The sequence below is a fragment of the Jaculus jaculus genome, chromosome 20 (genome assembly GCF_020740685.1).
Source record: "Jaculus jaculus isolate mJacJac1 chromosome 20, mJacJac1.mat.Y.cur, whole genome shotgun sequence".
In the NCBI taxonomy this organism is placed as follows: domain Eukaryota; kingdom Metazoa; phylum Chordata; class Mammalia; order Rodentia; family Dipodidae; genus Jaculus; species Jaculus jaculus.
The window spans coordinates 2593631-2611649 of NC_059121.1; the positions used below are offsets into that span (position 1 = coordinate 2593631).

The 18019-nt window shown below is 44.0% G+C and overlaps 1 protein-coding gene across 13 annotated transcripts in view; it reads left to right on the forward strand.

Moving 5' to 3' along the window:
- The window catches only part of Mast4 (microtubule associated serine/threonine kinase family member 4), a 656456-nt gene that overhangs the window by 524584 nt on the left and 113853 nt on the right, over positions 1 to 18019 (forward strand). For all 13 annotated transcript variants that reach the window (XM_045139067.1, XM_045139068.1, XM_045139069.1 and 10 more), the window contains one exon: positions 673 to 761. In XM_045139067.1, coding sequence (XP_044995002.1) covers positions 673 to 761 — 89 coding nt within the window. The remainder of the gene's footprint in view (positions 1 to 672; positions 762 to 18019) is intronic.

Below are 18019 nucleotides of genomic sequence, written 5' to 3' on the forward strand. Positions count from 1 at the left end.
TAGTTACTCTACTCACTATAAAGCCCGTAGCTCTGTGTGCCAGTGAGGAGAAGCCATTGCTAGCATTTTAATACACTGCAAATCTGTGCTGATGTCTCCGCCCCGTGTACCTTACTAAGGGCTGTGAATGGAATGTACAAGATGACAAATGAGTTTGGGGTACGTTTATCTCAGGCATCGGCTGCTCTATTGACAAAAGACACAAATATGGAATTTGTCTAAATAATTAGATTTTTAATTAGTGCATCACTATAAGATTGATGTCATTGCGCTTCATTGCATGCAATTTTCCATTAGAAATTTCATGTCAACAAAGACACTACCTGTGGTTTGCTGATTTGAATACTTAATTTATTACACACATGCGTGTGTGTGTGTGTGGCATGCCACCTATTTGTGGATGCAAACGCGAGCCAGAAGGATGCATTTGATTATAGCTGTGCTGGTGGTAAGGAATATTGATGGCGCTGTGCTCTGGGAATCTATTACGACCTCGGACATCCAGGGAACAGGCGTCTATCAACTACTGGCAATTTGCCATGCTATTACCAACTGAGTAATGTGCTAGGGAGCATGCAGTCCAGTTCATGTCGACTTTGGACAGGCTTGAACACCGTTGGTGCTGTTCTTCATCTAAATCTGGTTTTGTTTTGCTTTTTCCCCTTTTGACAGTTGCCGAACAAGCAACCGGAAAAGCTTGATAGGCAATGGCCAGTCACCAGCGTTGCCTAGACCACACTCGCCTCTCTCTGCACACGCAGGTAATGGATGACCGACCATCTGGAGGGTGTGTTTGTTCGCTTTTCAGCCCAATCCATGCCTGTTGAGACGTAGGCATGTCTTTCCTATCTACCTTGGTTTTCCTATTACTTTCCCACCACAATGTGTTTTCTATTTCTTTTTGGTTAAGTTTTTAATTCATTTATTTCCAAGGACAGAGAGAGAGGGAGGGAAAAGGGGATGGGAGGGAAGGGGCAAATAGGTATGCCAAGGCCTCCAGTTGCTGCAAAGGACTCCAGATGCATGCACCACTGTGTATCTGGCTTTCTGTGGGTTCTGGGGGAATGGAACCCAGGTCATTAAGCTTTGCAGGCAAACACCTTAACTGCTGAGCCATCTCTTCAGCTCCCTAGGCATGTCTTTCATATCAACCTTGGTTTTCCTGTTACTTTCCCACCACATTGTTTGTTTGTTTGTTTTCCCTGAAATAACAACTTAGAATTCCTTCATATAAAGGAACCCTTTTTAATTATTTCCTTCTTCATTTCTAAATTTTTAAAAAATATTTTATTTATTTATTTGAGAGAGAGAGATACAGATATAGGCATGGAGAGAGAGAGGGAGAGAGAGAGAGAGAATGAATATGTGTATACCAGGACATCCAGCCACTGCAAATGAACTCTAGATGCATACACCCCCCCTTCTGCATCTGGCTTACGTGGATCCTGGGGAGTTGAACCTAGGTCCTTTGGCTTTGCAGGCAAGTGCCTTAACTGCTAAGCCATCTCTCCAGCCCCCATTTCTAAATTTTTAAGGGATGTAAGACACGTTTTCTGTGCAGAAACAGCACAGATAGAATGAATGATAATTATAAGGGGATTTATTTGATCAGCTCACAGCATATGGGCTGGGAAGTCCAACAGTGGTAGCCGTTCAGTCCACGAGGCTGGAGGTCTCAGCAGTCCCAATCTGGCACTGAAGGCCTGGTGGCTTCCTGGAGAGCTGCTGGTCTTCAGTCCACGTTGGAAGGCTGATGAAATTGAGCTCCAGTGTCTGCAGACAATGGCCACCACAGCAGCAGCGTAGATAGATGGACACACCAGCGAGTAGCAAGGACAGCCAAGAAAAAGACGCTGTGTTCTCTCAGAGGTTCTTCACATACAGTTCAATGCCAGCAAGACTGTCCATTCTGGGGTGGATCTTCCTTCTGCCACCAGTTCTTTCCTGGAAACACCCTCACAGAACTGCCAGAGAGGTCTGTCCCTTTATTCTGAATCTGATCAAGTTGACAATAGAATTTGGCTCTTATACTTACCCACTAGGGCTATCTTTAGGAATTGCAGGCATGGGAGCTCCATAGAGAAATGTTCAGAATTACTCAGCCTGTTTCTTCCTCAACTTATGCTTGCTGTTGTATTGAAACCGTCACTAAGGGTCCCACAAGAGCTTCCAGTGCTTTATAGAATTATAAGGAAGGTAATGGTGTATTCCCCAAACTACTCAGCCAAGACCACTTCATAACCTTGTTTGTTTCAAGGTAGAGTCTCACTTTAGCCCAAGCTGACCTGAAACTCACTCTGTAGTTCCAGATTGCTTTCAGACTCAAGGCAGTCCTCCTACCTCTGCCTCCTGAGTGCTGGGATTAAAGGCGCATGCCACTCCACCTGGCCCTCATAAGCTTCATTTTGAAGTTCTGTCCAAAGTGACACAAAGAAGAGAAAGGCAAATTCTGACACAGAAGTCTAGAAGAGTTTGAAGGAATCCCTTATCCAAGATGTTGACAAATAGCCAAGGTTTTGGTAGGTAGAAATGAGATGAAAAGAAAGAACTCCCAGGGTACCGCTGGCATTTGGGATGGGTGTGCTTGCTTGGATAGGAGAATATACAGATGGAAAAGCAGATGAAGAGTGACCTTGGATGACTCAGAATGTATCATAGTGCTGGAAAGAAGTAACTGGAATACTGAGTAACATCTCGATCACACCTTCCAAGGCTCAGGGTCTAATGTGGAAGAGGTGGCGGAAAGAATCTAAGAGCCAAAGGAAGGGTAGGACTCCTTACAATGTGCTCCCTCCAGACATAAAATGGCCTGGATACCCATGACCTCACAGTGCCTGACACTACCTATACAAGACCATCATAAGAGGAGGAAAAGATCATGACATCCAAATAAAAGAGAGACTGATTGAGATGGGAAGGTGATATGATGGAGAATGGAATTTCAAAGGGAAAAGGGGGGGGAGAAGGGAGGGTATTACTGTGGGATATTTTTTATAATCATGGAAAATGTTAATAAAAATTGAGAAAAAAAAAAGAAAAAGAAAAGCAGATGAAGGCTGGGAGAGGAAGCAGTTTGGCTTTGAGTGCATTTCTGGGACTTGGAAGATGATCTTTGTGGTAGGAAGTGTGCTCTAGATGGGTTTTGAGAATCAGCCAGCAGCTCAATCCCACAGCACCATTGTGGAAACTCTAGTTTCACACGGATGAGGTTCTCAGATACTCTTGTTTCATAGCTAAACACCTTGTTGTTACCGTCCCCAGCAGACAGTCTTTGACCCCCAGAGTTCTCGTCTTTATGGTTGCAAGGAGAAAGAAAGGAAGGGCATTTTATCCCCACCCCCTTATGATAGTTGAAAGGTGGTAAAGGAAGAAGGTAAAAGAAAATGGAAACAATCATGGTACTAGGGCTGGAGAGATGGTTTAGCATTTAAGGTGGTTGCCTGCAAAGCCAAAGGACCTTGGTTCAATTCCCCAGGACCCACGTAAGACAGATGCATAAGGTGGCACATGTATCTGGAGTTTGTTTGCAGTGGCTGGAAGCCCTGGTGCACTCATTCTCTCCCTCCCTCCCTCTCTCAAATAAATTAATTAAAATATTTTAAAATATCATGGTACTATAAATGCTCTCCCAGGGATACTTTAGGGAAAGGCTTGGTCATAGCTGACCATTTCCAAAACTTAAATCTCAGACTGGGGAGATGACTCAATGGTTAAAGCCACTTGCTTGCAAAGCCTGTCTTCCCCGGGTTCAAAACCCAAGTACCCATATAAAGCCAGATGCACAAAGTGGTACATGCATCTGGACTTCATTTGCAATGGCAAAAGGCCCTGGTGTGCCCATTCTCATTCTCTCCTTTCTCGGCTGACAAATAAAAATACTTTTTAGGAAAGTTTCTTAAAAAAAAAAAATCCAGAAATAAACTAAAGTGCTTAAGTTTTAGTCAGTTGGGAAGTCGATAAATGAACCGAGTTCCAGTCATGCAGCGAGCAAACAAATGAAAAAGCGATGCACATATCCGTGTGCTTGAAACCCAAGTACAGTATTGGGCAAGACAATCATGTTGCAAAAGAATGTTGCTTAAGCCATATGATGCTAACGTGACGCTACAAACTTCCTTTAGGGATGTATGTATAAGATGCTGCATATTATATAATAATTGCATTCTACAGGTTTATTATGGGTTGACACAAATACCTACCTGTATATGCATATGTGTTTGTAGCAAGACTTTAAAAGAAACATTGTGCCAGGCGTGGTGGTACACACCTCAAATCCAGCACTTGTGAGGCAGCGGACCGCCACGAGTTCAAGGCCACACTGAGATTCAGTAGTGAATTCCAGGTCAGCCTGGGCCGGAGGGAGACCCTACCTCAAAAAAATTTAAAACAAACAATCAAAACCAGAAAAAAAAAAAAAAGAGAGAGAAAGAAACATAGTAATGTTACTTCTGAGAGGCGTGAGGGAGAAATAAGTGGAAAGAGGGCTACACAGTATGTAATCTATTTTTAGGACTAGGTAATGAGTACACACTTCAGTTATTGCAGCATGTAACTTTTTACTTTTCTATAATAGTACAAGTGTTCAGAGGGTCAAGCAAGGATCCTTACTTTCTTTTGGGGTTAGAATTGTGTTTCTGAAAATCCTTTTGGTTCGTGCAGTGCCTCCTGGAGTGTTAGTGGTGCCAAGGGAATGATAAACCCCGTTTTGTATGTATAATTCAATGGTGAATTTTAAGACCTCAATCTCATTCCTCTCTGTGGTGGTTCCTAGTTTCGCCACCCTCTCCATGTGAGTTGATTAGCCTTTTAGTGCTGAGATTGTTTTTAGTTCTATCAACGAGGAGAGAGACTATGTGGTTAGGGCTTTAATGATCCTTTTAATTATTTCCTTTTCTTCACTTTGCCTGAGCTTGAATGCCTCTCATCAGCTTTCACTTTCGAACTTAATCTGGTGGGAGGGACCAGGGAGAGGCCCAGGGCTTAGGGTCTGAGCATTTTCCTTGGCGACAGAGCCAACAGGTTGTTAGTTACTCAGAGGCAAAGTCTTTTGAGACTTTTTGTGAGAAATGGCATTTATTCCAGCTTGCCAGACCCCTATTTCTGTGTAACAATGAGGGAGGGAAAAATTTAAATTAAATTAAGCCCGGTGTGGCGGCACACATCTTTAATCCCCGCACTTGGGAGGGAGTCGTAGGATTGACTTGAGTTCAAGACTACATAGTGCATTCCAGGTCAGCCTGGGCTAGAGTAAGACCCTACCTCAAACCAACAAACAAACAAACAAACCCAAGAGCTGGAGAAATGGCTTAGTGTTTAAGGCGCTTGCTTGCAAAGCCAAAGGACCCAAGTTCGATTCCCAGGACCCACCTAAGCCAGATGCACAAGGGGGTGCACACATCTGCAGTTCGTTTGCAGTGGCAGGAGGTCCTGGCACACACATTCTCTCTCTTTCTCTGCCTATTCCTCTCTCTAAAATAAATCAAGAAAAATAAAATATTTTTAAAAATTAAGCAAACAAACCAAAAATAAAACAAGAAAAAAGTAAATTAACCTAAAAGGTCAGTCCTTACCTCCAGAGTACACACTGTCTTGTCCTTTGCTGTGACTTATGCCTCTCTCTTGCTGTCTCCCTAACCTGTGAGAAACACCATGATAGGGATTCCTAGATAAATGTGTCAGTGAAAAGAACAGCGGGGGAAAAAAAAAATAACAAAAAAAAAAACCTACCATCTCTCAGCATTTACTAAGCTATAATAGAGAGGTAACCTTTCTGTTTTTCTGAGGGTGGCATTACGAGAGATGGGCACTTCTCACTGGTTCACGAGTCTACTCATCCAGTGCCAGTGCCCACATTAATGACTCATGCCAGAAGAGCTCAGAGGAAGGGAGATGCTCGCCGGCGTGGCGCACAAAAGCGTATCTTTACACACCACGTAGTGTTTTGAGGAGGCAGACATTCCTGAAAGAACAATGAATAGGACAGTCCCATTTTTTTTTTTAAAGAAAAGTAGAAAAGCCACAGGCTACTCATATCACGAATATTCTAAGCATGAAATATAATTCAGAAATCCCAAAGGAAAATACTAGTTGTATTTGGTCCCAGGTGAAAATTTCTGTGTAATAAGACAGATGAAAAGAAAACAAGGTGTGGAAAATGTTTGCACGGTCTCTAAGTGACTGTCTAGCTGACAGTAACTTCAACGTACAAATAGCTTGTGCAAAAAGAAAGGAAGTAGTGAATGGACCAATTAAAAATGCTGTAGTGGGCAATGGAGAGATTTCTCAGTGGTTAAAGCACTTACCTACAAAGCCTAAAAAGCCCAGTTCGATTCCCCAGTATCCATGTAAAGCCAGATGCACAAGGTGGCGCATGCATGCAGAGTTCATTTGCAGTGGCTAGAGGCCCTGGTGCAACCATTCTCTCTCACATAAATTAAAACTAAATAAATAAAATGTTTAAAACAATGCTGTAGGGGGTGGGAAGATGGTTCAAGCAATTAAAGATGCTTGCTTACAAAGCCTGCTAGCCTGCATTTCGTTCCCAAACCACCTACATAAGCCAGACACAAAAAGTGACACAAGCATCTAGTGTTCATTTGCAGCAGCAAGAAAGCCCCACTACCCACACAAACGAACAAACAGATATTTTCAAAACCATGATAAGTCGCATGTCATTGAAAAAATGGTAAAGGCAAACCTCTGACGTGAAACTTTGGCCGTAGTCACACAGCAGTTGTGAGCCACTGTGGTGAGAAAGTGTCACGCGCTTAGATCAGGGTAGACTTTTCGCAACTTTTATGTTAAATGCAACCCTTGCCAAGGTGGGGGGAAGCGCTCTCCAAGCCGTGTGTCGGTGGGGGGAGTCAGCAGCCACCCTGGGTCAGTGCTGGGCATGGCCACAACCCAGTACATAAAGGAGGTGAGCTTAACTGATATCCTCACAGAACAGGAATTCATGAATGCTTAGAATTGCTTAGAGCTCATAAGCCCAGAGGTAATTTGTTACGTTGGAGTTTTAATTTAACTTGCCTTTCAGTAATGGATTGGTTAAGTAATGATTCATGTATGTAATCCAGCATCCACAGCTATTATAAAGCCAGCGTCATGTTTGGGGTATTGAGAAGATGACCAAACCTGGCGTGGTGGCGCACGCCTTTAAATCCCAGCCCGTGTAAGGCAGAGGGAGGAGGATTGCTGTGAGATCGAGGCCACCTTGAGACAACATAGTGAATTCCAGAGTCAGCCTGGGCTAGAGGGAGACCCTACCTCAAAAAAAAAACCACAACAACAAAATGACCAAGATAAGTTGTTAAGTAAAAAAAATAAATAAATAAAACATTTTAATTTCATTTGTGTGTGCATTTTAGAGTATATGGATTAATGCATATACTCTTGAATATTCATAAGGAATCTGAAAAAGGAGAATTATTAGTAGTATTTATTTGAGGGTATAGGAAGGTAGGGAAAGGAAATTAGCATATTCTGCATTTGTAATTTTAAAAAGCTCTAAAAATAAAACCAAAAAGTAAACAAAATATCTATAGTAATTTTCACCTGCTATGTTGACAGATGACCAAAACTTTAGTGGTTTAACACAGAGTTCATTTATTAGTCTTGTAATTTTGTTTGTTTTTTTGTTTGAGGTAGGTTTTCACTGTAGCCCAGGCTGAGCTGGAATCCACTCTGTAGTCTCAGGGTGGCTTCGAACTCACAATGCTCTTCCTCCCTCTGCCTCCCGAGTGCTGGGATTAAAGGTGTGCACCACCATGCCCGGCTGGAAATGGTTTCCCTTTTTCTCTCTCCTCTTCTCTTCCCTCCTCTCCTCTTATCTCGTCTCCCCGCCCCTCCGCTCCCCTCTCCTTTTTTCTGTTGTATTTTTGCAGAGGTAGAGAAGTTTGGCAGGCTTACTTGACTCCTTTGTTCAAGGTATCTTAAGGCCAGAATCAAGGTGTTGGTTGGGCCGGGCTCTTACCTGGAGTCTTGGGACAGCATCCACTTCAAGCTTACGCAGGTTGTGGACATATTACATCATTGCCTCGATAGGACAAAGTCCTCTTTACATCTGACTTTTCCTTGGGGTGCTTTTGGCTTCTAGAACCTACCTTGTGCACGTGTGTGACCTCGTGAGCGTGTGTCACCTCATGCATCTGGCTTATGTGGGACGTGAAGAGTCGAACCTGAGTCTCTAGGCTTCTCAGGCAAGCGCCTTAACCGCTAAGCCATCTCTCCTCCCCTCTCTTACTTTTTGAAAAAGGGGCTCTCGCTGAACCTGGTGCTTTGACCTCCTGGCTTAGTCTAAGTAGCCATCAAGCCCTAAGGGCCCGCCAGCCTCTGCTTTCCCAGAATTGAGACTGCGTGTGGGCACTGCTATTCCTGGCTTTTGTGTGCCCACTGTGGATCTGAATTCAGGGCTTCATGCGTGTGCAGCAAGCACTTTACCTTCTGGACCAAACCCCCAAGTCCCCATAATCCTGTTCTTTAAAATAATAAATACATTAAAATAATAAGTACTTAGCTGTCTGAGGGATCTCTGATAGGCTCAACCCTCCTCACACAGTTTCACTTTAGGCTGGTTCACATCAGCTAATCCTGTGAGTTTATGGCGTGTAACTCAGTTTCCCACCGTGACATGACCTTGGACTTAAATAATCGCATTCGGTCCTTCAGTGAGCCCCAAGACAGAAGCCTTCATCTGGTGCATGTATGAAGACTGTGTCACCTCACAGTACAAATGGTGGCTCTTTGACTTCAGGTGCTTCATAATCCAGCTGCTTTCTCTGAAGTGTGGGAGACGCCCCCTTTCCCTTCCACGGCGCGCTTAGAGTTTGTTATGTTTTGAGCCTGCGCCTCTGTGTACTTGCCAGTCGCTGGCCCACGCCGGGACACTTCTTTCCCTTCCTGCTTCAGGAGGAGAATGATAAAAATCAGATGGACTGACGTCAGTCTGTATGTTTTCTTAGGTTTTGATTTTGCTCTATGCTAAATCACTAGTTGGGTATATCTGCCAATCTCATTATTCTTTGTTCATTCCTTCAGGCAGATCCATTTGTGCTTAGACCTACATTTGCCATTTCGGTTCTTTGAGCAGACTGTAATATTTACCTCTACCTCTAGTAATAATTTAATGACTAACATCTTTCTTACCCCCACCCCCGAGTTGGGAAGATTTTCCCGAGGATGGCCTTTGTGTTAGCTTTTTATTTTTGTCCTTAATTATAAATTAAAGCTATTGGGAAGTAACTCCTACTTTTAATTTTTAAACTTCTCCTCTGCTAACAAAAGTTCTTTATTTGTTTTAAAAGCATGGGCCCCTTGGCAGCCACTTGTGAAAACTTGACTTCCCCATCCATCAAAACAGCTTTTGTTTTTGTTTGGTTGAAGTCTTTTGTCATTTTTTTTTTGGGGGGGGGTTGAGGTAGGGTCTTGCTCTAGTCTGGGCTGATCTGGAATTCACTATGTAGTCTCAGGGTGGCCTTGAACTCACGGCAATCCACGTACCTCTGCCTCCCAAGTGCTGGGACTAAAGGCATGCGCCACCATGCCCGGCTGGTGGAAGTGTTTTAAATCAGTATTTTGCAGTAGAGAGGATGGGCGGAGGGTGGACCAGGAGAGAGAATGTGTGTGTGTTGTAAGCACACATGTGTTTTTTTTTATGACTTATCTTTGGTTACTGAAACCCCAGTTGGGTCTTAACTACATGCTTTTCAAGTTCAATTTGACAGTGCTTGGTGAAAGATTGGATGTGGGTGAGAGGGAGGTCACCAAAGGTGGCTGCCAAACGTCTTGCTGAGCACAGGAAAGGGGACAGGGTCATATTTCCCATGGTGGAAGAAACAAGAAAAACAGACATATTTGGGTTCGCTTTGCCCTTACTGAGATTAGGAGGTGATGCACAGGATTCACTTTGTCCACACTGAGCTTTGAGGTCCATGAAGCCATCTGAGTGAATAGACAGGCAGTTGTTTCTCTAGATCTGTGCCTGACAGGTTGAATCTGTACTAAGCATATCAGATCGGAAGCCAGGCTCTTTAAAACTTACGAGAAGCCAAGAAACCGTGGATGGGCGGGTGAAGTGAGAGAACAGACAGAGCCTGGGCTGGGTGGACAGGGCCAGTGTTTGCTTTCAGGTCCTGAGGGGACAAATGGGCCGCAGAAGAGCAAGTGGCAGCAACTTGAGAGGCGCAGGAGGCAAAGGGAGATTGAAGTGTCCTGAGACCCTGAGAGAAGGCAGGCAAAGTGGGAGAGGAGACCCGCATGATCGGCCCAGCGGGCCATCAGGCACATCTCAAATGTCTGCTGAAAGAGTAGCCATTTAGGGCTGGAGAGATGGCTCAGTGGTTAAGGGGCTCTGCCCACCAAGCCTAAGGACCCGGGTTCGATTCCCCAGCACCCACGTAAAACCAGATGTACAAAGTGGCTCATGCCTCTGGAGTTTGTTTGCAGCAGATGGAGGCCCTGGTGTGCCCATTCTCTGCGTCTGTGTGTTTCTGCTTGAAAATAAATAAATAATAAAGAAGAATAGCCATTTACATAAAGATGCCCGGAGCTTTACTTAACTCATAATGCAACAAACACCTTAGTGTAAGACCCAGACTGCCTTGCCAAAAGCCTCTCATGTCACCCATCCTATTTACTTTCTTTCCTTCCCTCCTTCCTTCCTTCCCTCCCTCCTTCCTACCTTCCTTCCTTTCTTTCTTTTTTTATTCTCTTGAGGTAGGGTCTTACTCTAGCCCAGACTGACCTGGAATTCACTGTGTAGTCTCAGGGTGGCCTTGAACTTACAGTGATCCCTCCTATACCTGCCTCTCAAATACTGAGATTAAAGGCGTGCTCCACTACTCTTGGCCCTATTTACTGTAGTGAGAAGTAGTTTTAGGAAACCTTTTCCCATGTTCAAAATGTAATGTTTCCCTGCTGTTAAAAGTAGAGAAGGGTGTAGCCTTTCAAAGGTTTTAATACTTTAGCCATCAAGGTGAAGCCCCATCTACCACCTCCTCTCCCATCCTAAGAGTCAGACCGGGCAGTACTTAGTCTAAGGGAATCTGAAATTGCCTATTTTGGTAGAAAATCTTGAGGTTACTTTTTCTGTGATGAAAGAGATCCTTATAAATTTTAGAGAGGAGCCCTATCTGGTCTGGCCTGGCCTTGAACTTATGGTAATCTTCCTGCCTCAGCCTCCTGGTGCTCGCTTTCTAGGCATCTGCAGCCAAACCTGGTAAGAAAATCCTGGTAAGAACCTAGAGACTCAAAATGGCCATTATTATTATTAGTGTTTTTTTTTGAAAATGACTGAGATGGGAGTATCTTTATTTTAAATTTTGTAAAATAGTATAGTTAGAAATTAAAATGATTTAACTTTGGATTGATCTTTTTAGAGTTACATGTCACGAGTATATAATTATATACTCGCCCTCTCCCCCCCATTAGCTGAGCAACCTCGAATTGATTCAGAAACCCTCAGCTGTATGTAAATGTAGACTTTCTTCCTTAAGCTATAAGCTGGGGCAAGACTGTGTGCATTTATGTCACAATCACACTCACTGCCCATCGCGATCAAAGGACTTGAGGCAGAGGACATATTGCCACAGGGCATGGCCTCCTGTCTTCACTCTGAACAACAAAAGCAGTCCATACTTGGGGCCAGGATCCATGTTAGCCAGATGCACAAGGGGGCGCACACATCTGGAGTTCGTTTGCAGTGGCTGGAGGCACTGGTGCCCCCATATTCTCTCTCTCTCTCTCTCTTTCTGCCTCTCTCTCTCTTTCTGCCTCTCTCTCTCTTTCTGCCTCTTTCTTTCTCTGTCGCTCTCAAATAAGTAAATAAAAATAAACAAAAGAAAAATTTTAAAAAGCAGTTCATACCTATTGGGTACTCTTTAAAGAAGTATAAACTTCTGGTGTTTTAAACTCCAGTACATACGCTAGCAAGCCTTTTCTTTTCTGGTACGTTTAAGGATCGCCTGTGACCAGCGCTGCTTCTGTCCCTGAGCTTGCTCTCTGGCATACTTGTAATTCCAGCCTGAATTCTGCGGGCATGTACACTTGGGAATCTGCTGCCAGAAGCGTGAGTGCCGCTCTACAGAAGCTATGTAAATTGCAGGCTTTACAAGGTCGAAGCTCTGATGTTAGGAGTTACACTGGGTAATTACAGAGACCAGGGATGCCATGCTTCCATGCCCATGCCCAGTGGTGGCACCCAGCTAGAGTGTAGACTGTCCGCGTGGCAGAGAGAGACACTAGCCCACCTCCTTTAGATCTGGGAACAGGTCTTGATCTCCCCCGAAGGCAAAAGGAGAGGAGTACGTATATAAGAAAAATGGCAAATAGAGGAAGAGTTGACCATTGCGTGAAACATACTGGAAATATTTAAAGTGCTTTAAAAAACTTTTTATTTCAATTTACAAAAGCTGTGCATACTCAATATAGAAAATTTCCCTAATATGTGAAAAATATAAGGAGTATAAAAATAATTTATCATCTTATCTACTACTCAGAATTAGCTTCTTAACTTTGGGCATGCGCCTAGATATGTGTATTTTATATATTTACTCCTGTAAGACGATTTGTAACATTTCTATATATATGCACACGTAAACATGAATCTCTGTACAGACGTTTATGTACACAGGTTTACATGTGAAATCATAGATATAACTTTGTATCCACATTGTTGTTAGAGTATTTTTCCATATCATTAAATCTCTTTTGGGAGAGAGAGATGGCTTAGCAGTTAAGCGCTTGCCTGTGAAGCCTAAGGACCCTGGTTCGAGGCTCAATTCCCCAGGACCCATGTGAACCAGATGCACAAGGAGGTGCACGCATCTGGAGTTCATTTGCAATGGCTGGTGGCCCTGGAAAACCCATTCTCTCTCTCTATCTGCCTCTTTCTCTCTCTCTGTCTGTTGCTGTCAAATAAATAAATAATAACAAAAAACATATATACAAATCTATTTTTATTATGCTGTTTTATGAATGCGCCATAACAGACTACCCCTAGTGAACGTTGTGTTGATTTTCCGTGTTTTGTTCTTACAGGATAGTTTACACTGAATAGCACAATGCATACATGTTTGTATGGTCAACTCCAGCTAGCTTGTAGACCTTCTTGGGGCACTGGTGTTTGAAGGGCTGGCCTTTTATTGCCTTTGCTTGTGTTATTAGGCCCCCCTATGACTGATTGTCTTGGGTTTTCTTTTGTTTTTTTTTTTTTTTGAGGTAGGGTCTTGCTCTAGTCCATGCTGACCTGGAATTCACTCTGTAGTCTCAGGGTGGCCTTGAACTCACAGTGATCCTCCTACCTCTGCCTCCCGAGTGCTGGGATTAAAGGCGTGCGCCACCTCGCCTGGCCTTGTCTTGTATTTTTAAGGGCCTAGAAGCCAGGGATTGTGCCCACAGGAAATGGTCGGCAATGCTTGCTGCAAATGGCAATGAATAAACCCTGGGAATATGTTGTGGAGGCACCAAAGAGGCTGACACCTACCTAGGGACATCTCAGAGCGTGCTCTTTTCACTGGATCAATAGAAGGCTGTGTTAAACTTGCAGGAACTTCACGCTTAGTGGCATCTCGGTGGCCCGGCCATGTCAGGCCAGTACCTAAGGGGCTGCATGTGGCTTTGCACTCTGTTCCTCCCGGGCACTGAGGCCAACTTGAAATTCAGGACTTCTGCTACCAGACGCCCTCCGATCGTGAGCTCCCTAGACGTGATGGCAGGTTAAGCGCGCATGTAAGAGGTGCCGGGCGCAGGACGGGGGTCTGAGTCTTTTCTCAGGCTGACAGTGTGACTCTGGGGGCTCCCTCAAACACCTCATCTGCCACTGGAAGTAACAAAACCATAGCATCTCATCGTCTAAACGGGAGCGGAGCCCACTCACAGCGTTCTGAAGTTGAACAGGCTGGATACTTTCTAAAGTGTTACTTCGGACCCACTTGAACTTGTACCAATAGCCCAGAGAACACCACGGCCTGTGAATGGGGAGCAATCAGAGCATAGACTTCCTGGAATCTGCAACTGACCTGTTGCCAATGGAATGGGATTTCCACGAACCGGTCTCCGTGGGCACATGCTTGCTGTAGTCCGCAATGATTTTCATTTTGGCATGGTAACCTCTGGAAATCCCTTGGCCAGTGCAATTGCTCTGGTATAGAGACCTGGTTTGGAGAACTAATGGTCTTAAAAAAAAAATATTTCAATTCCAGCTGGGCATAGTGGCACACGCCTTTAATCCCAGCACTCCAGATGCAGAGGTAGAAGGATCGCTGTGAGTTCAAGGCCAGCCTGGGACTACATAGTGAATTCCATGTCAGCCTGGGCTAAAGTGAGGCCCTACCTCAAAAAAAAACCAAAATAAATAAATGGAATAAAATAATAATTCCAGTTGGAGTACAACCTCAGCAGCCCCATAGGGCTGCCTCAGAGATAGAGACTGGGTGATCTGGGCCTGGGGTCACATCCCCTCACCCCATCTTTGTGTCGCCCAGACTGCTCAGTCTGTCACATTTTGGATTTGGAGGAATCTTTTCTTGAGCTAAAGACTTGGTGCATGCCCACACATGCATGAGCCTAGCATGTTTAAAACCTGTTCCAGGGTTTGCGGATATGACTCAGTGGTAAAAGGCACTTGATGCAAAGCTGTTAGGAATTTTGTTCCCCTCAGTACCCACGTGAATTCGGATTCGCCAAGTGGTGCATGTGTCCCATTCTCTCTCCCTCCCTCTCTCTCTCTCTCTCTCTTTGGTTTTTTAAAGAAGGGTCTCACTCTAGCCCAGGTTAACCTGGAATTCACTATGGAGACTCAGGGTGGCCTCAAACTCTAGGCGATCCTCCTACCTCTGCCTCCAAGTGCTGGGATTAAAGGCACACGTCACCACACCCAGCTAAAAAATATTTTTTAAGGTTGCTTCTCCGGAACACTAAGACCCAGTATATCTAAGTGATCTGGACCCCTTGGCTTCTTGATACCTGAGCCCTGTGCCCAACATCTCAAGTCTCTTCCTTCTGCCCTACCAGCAGGGCCCTAGAATGTAGCCCTGGCAATGCCATCTTATGGCCTCCTGGGAAGTCCCGGGTTGTCACTTCAGTGAGCTCTGATTCTCTGTTCATTCCCTTATGTCTGTTCCACCCTGTCTGGGTGCAGATAACTCCCAACCCCCTCTGCAAGTATGTGGGAGAGGGGAGAGTCCCTTTTCCAAAACAAGAAGTACATATGTTGGCAGATATTTCATTGTTTGTGTTGTCATTTATGGTACTTTTTAAAAATAGAGAAACCCAATTGTATTGTTCGAATCTCTATTTATTTGAGAGGGAGGGGAGGAGGAATGGATAGATAGAATGGGCACGCCAGGGCCTCCAGCCACTGCAGATGAACTCCATATGCATGTGCCACCTTGTACATGTGACTTACGTGGGTCCTGGGGAATCAAACCTTAGGCTTCGCAGGCAAGTGTTTTAAGTGCTAAGCCATGTCTCCAGCCCTGTATATTTTTTTAAATGATAGTTGTGGGTTGTAAAAAAGTGGCCAGGTGATGAGCAGGTTGTAGTAAGCTGACAGGTTCCTCAGGTGACAAATAAATCCGCAAGGCCTGTTTGGAAAACACCAGGCTGGGGAAAGAAAATCAACCTGATACTGTATGAAAGCCATACTTCTAACCTGGGCTGCTAACTCACGTCCAGGTCCCCTGTGCTGCTGGGGAGTCTCTTGTACAGGTGCACCCGAGGGTCTCCCTAGGAAATGGACAGTGTTCATCTGTTCAGGTAGTCCATGTTGTTGAATAGGCAGTCACTTACTTAGAAGGATTACCCACACCTGTTCCTCCTTTATATCACGATATAAAGAAATGATATGGCATGTTAATTGTCTTAGTTTTACCATTGTCTGCTAACCATCAAATACAATTTTGAACAATTCTCTTATCTTCACTTGATCTTAATGTTCTTTTCCACTAACAGAGAAGATTATAAATATATGACTTTAATTTTTTTTTTATATTTTATTTTTATGTACTTAAATATGAGAGAGAGAGAAATACAGAAATAGGCGGGTAGAGAGAGAATAGGTAGACCAGGGCCTCCAGCCCCTGCAAATGAATTGTAGATGTGTGCTCCCCCTTCTGCTTCTGGATTATGTGGATCCTGGGGAGTTGAACCTGGGTCGTTTGGCTTTGCAGGCAAGTGCCTGAACAGCTAAGCTGTCCAGTCCAATATATATGCCTTTTTTTTTTGAGAGAGAGAGAGAGAATTGGTACACCAGAGCTTCAGCCACTGCAATTGAACTCTGGACACTTGTGCCATCTAGTGGGCATGTGCAACCTTGCACTTGTCTGATCTTTGTGAGTCTGGCTTAGGTGGAATCTGGAGAGTCGAAAATGGGTCCTTAGGCTTTGCGGGCAAACACTTTAATTGCTAAGCCATCTCTCCAACCCTGGATTATATATATGTCTAATATTGCTTTAAAATATTTCTTCTAAGACTAAAATTGCATATTTGTAGTGTTTTGCCTTAAAGATTTTTTTTTTAAAACTATATCCTGAGGCTTACTTTATACTGACTTTGAGTTCTTTATTTGTAGTCATCCTTTTAGTGTTTCAGGGTCTGATAAAAAATGACTAGTGACTAAAATACTAAGGAGGGTGCTGGAGAGATGGCTCAGCAGTTAAGGCACTTGCCTGCAAAGCCTAACTACTGGGGTTCAATTCCCCAGAAACCATGTAAGTCAGATGCACAAAGTGGTGCATCTGGTATTTGTTTGCAGTGGCTGGAGGTCCTGTCATGCCCATTCTCTCTCTCTTTCTATGTTTGTATTTCTCTACTTACAAATAAATAAATAAAATATTAAAAAAAGTAAAATAATGAGAGGAAGAAGGTGAGACAAGCAGGACCCTGTAAACATGCAACAGGAAGAGGGATGTGCCTGAAAGATCTGGCAACATGTTTTGGACACAGTGATCCAACATTTGACAGTGGGTATTCCATTTAGGACTTTTGATGGGCAAACTGGTCATCCTGTTGGCTGGACCTTCCAGATACACTGATAGCCACCCAAATCCTTTTTTTATCTGGTATAGCAATGCCTTGCAGTTTGAGGTAACTAGCATCTATAAGTTGGAACAAAAGTCTTTGGTAGCTGTGGATGACCAGCCAGTCATTACATGCAAATAATTTAGTTGTAAAGGTTTCTGAGAGGATGGAGACAGGAGGAAGTTTATGTGTGAGAGAGAGTGTGATCACAGGGAAAGAACTTGCCCTGACTCAGTATTTAAGGCTGAGAGCATCCTTTTTTTTTTTTTTTTTTTTTTTTTTTACTTAGTTCATATTCACTTATTTTGCATTTGTGCATGTGCACGTAAACACATGTGCTGGGGACTCTCGTCACTGCAAATGAACACCACATGCATGTGTCAATTTTATGTGGGTGCTCAGGAGTTGAACCTGGGCCAGCAGACTTTTCAAGCAAACACCTTTAACCCCAAATCCATCTCCCCAGCTGTCCCCCACAGAGCATCCTCCATAGGCCAACTATAGAAAATGAAGGAAATTCTTTAACTGGACAAATTCCACTTGCTCAAGAGATCAATAATCTGTCTCCAGAATGAGTACATTGTGGCATTCTTGGAATTGAAAGGAAAGCAATGGTGAATTGGTCACGCCAATTCTTGATGTCTTTATTTCAGTGGGAAATGTGAGCGTTAGCCCTGTCAGTAGACATTTCATTTGACGGTTTGATTTCCCAGATAGTAGAACCCATGCAAATTCTCCTTCCTCATCTGGAGGGCCAGCCAGACTTCACATCGAACAGAGATGGGCATAAGTCCCCTGCGAGCAAATCTCACGTTAACAGTGCCAGCTTGTCTTGTCCATGTTTCGTGGGGTCGTTTGACGCCATCCCTCCTGCTTCTGTTGTTCACGATGAGGAGAGGTCATTTCTTCTATGCTGTGGGGCATGGACCACGTCTGCCCCGAGTCTGTGGGTCTCCATCCTGAATCCCATGTACAGTTTCATGGCATTCCTAACAGGGAAGAT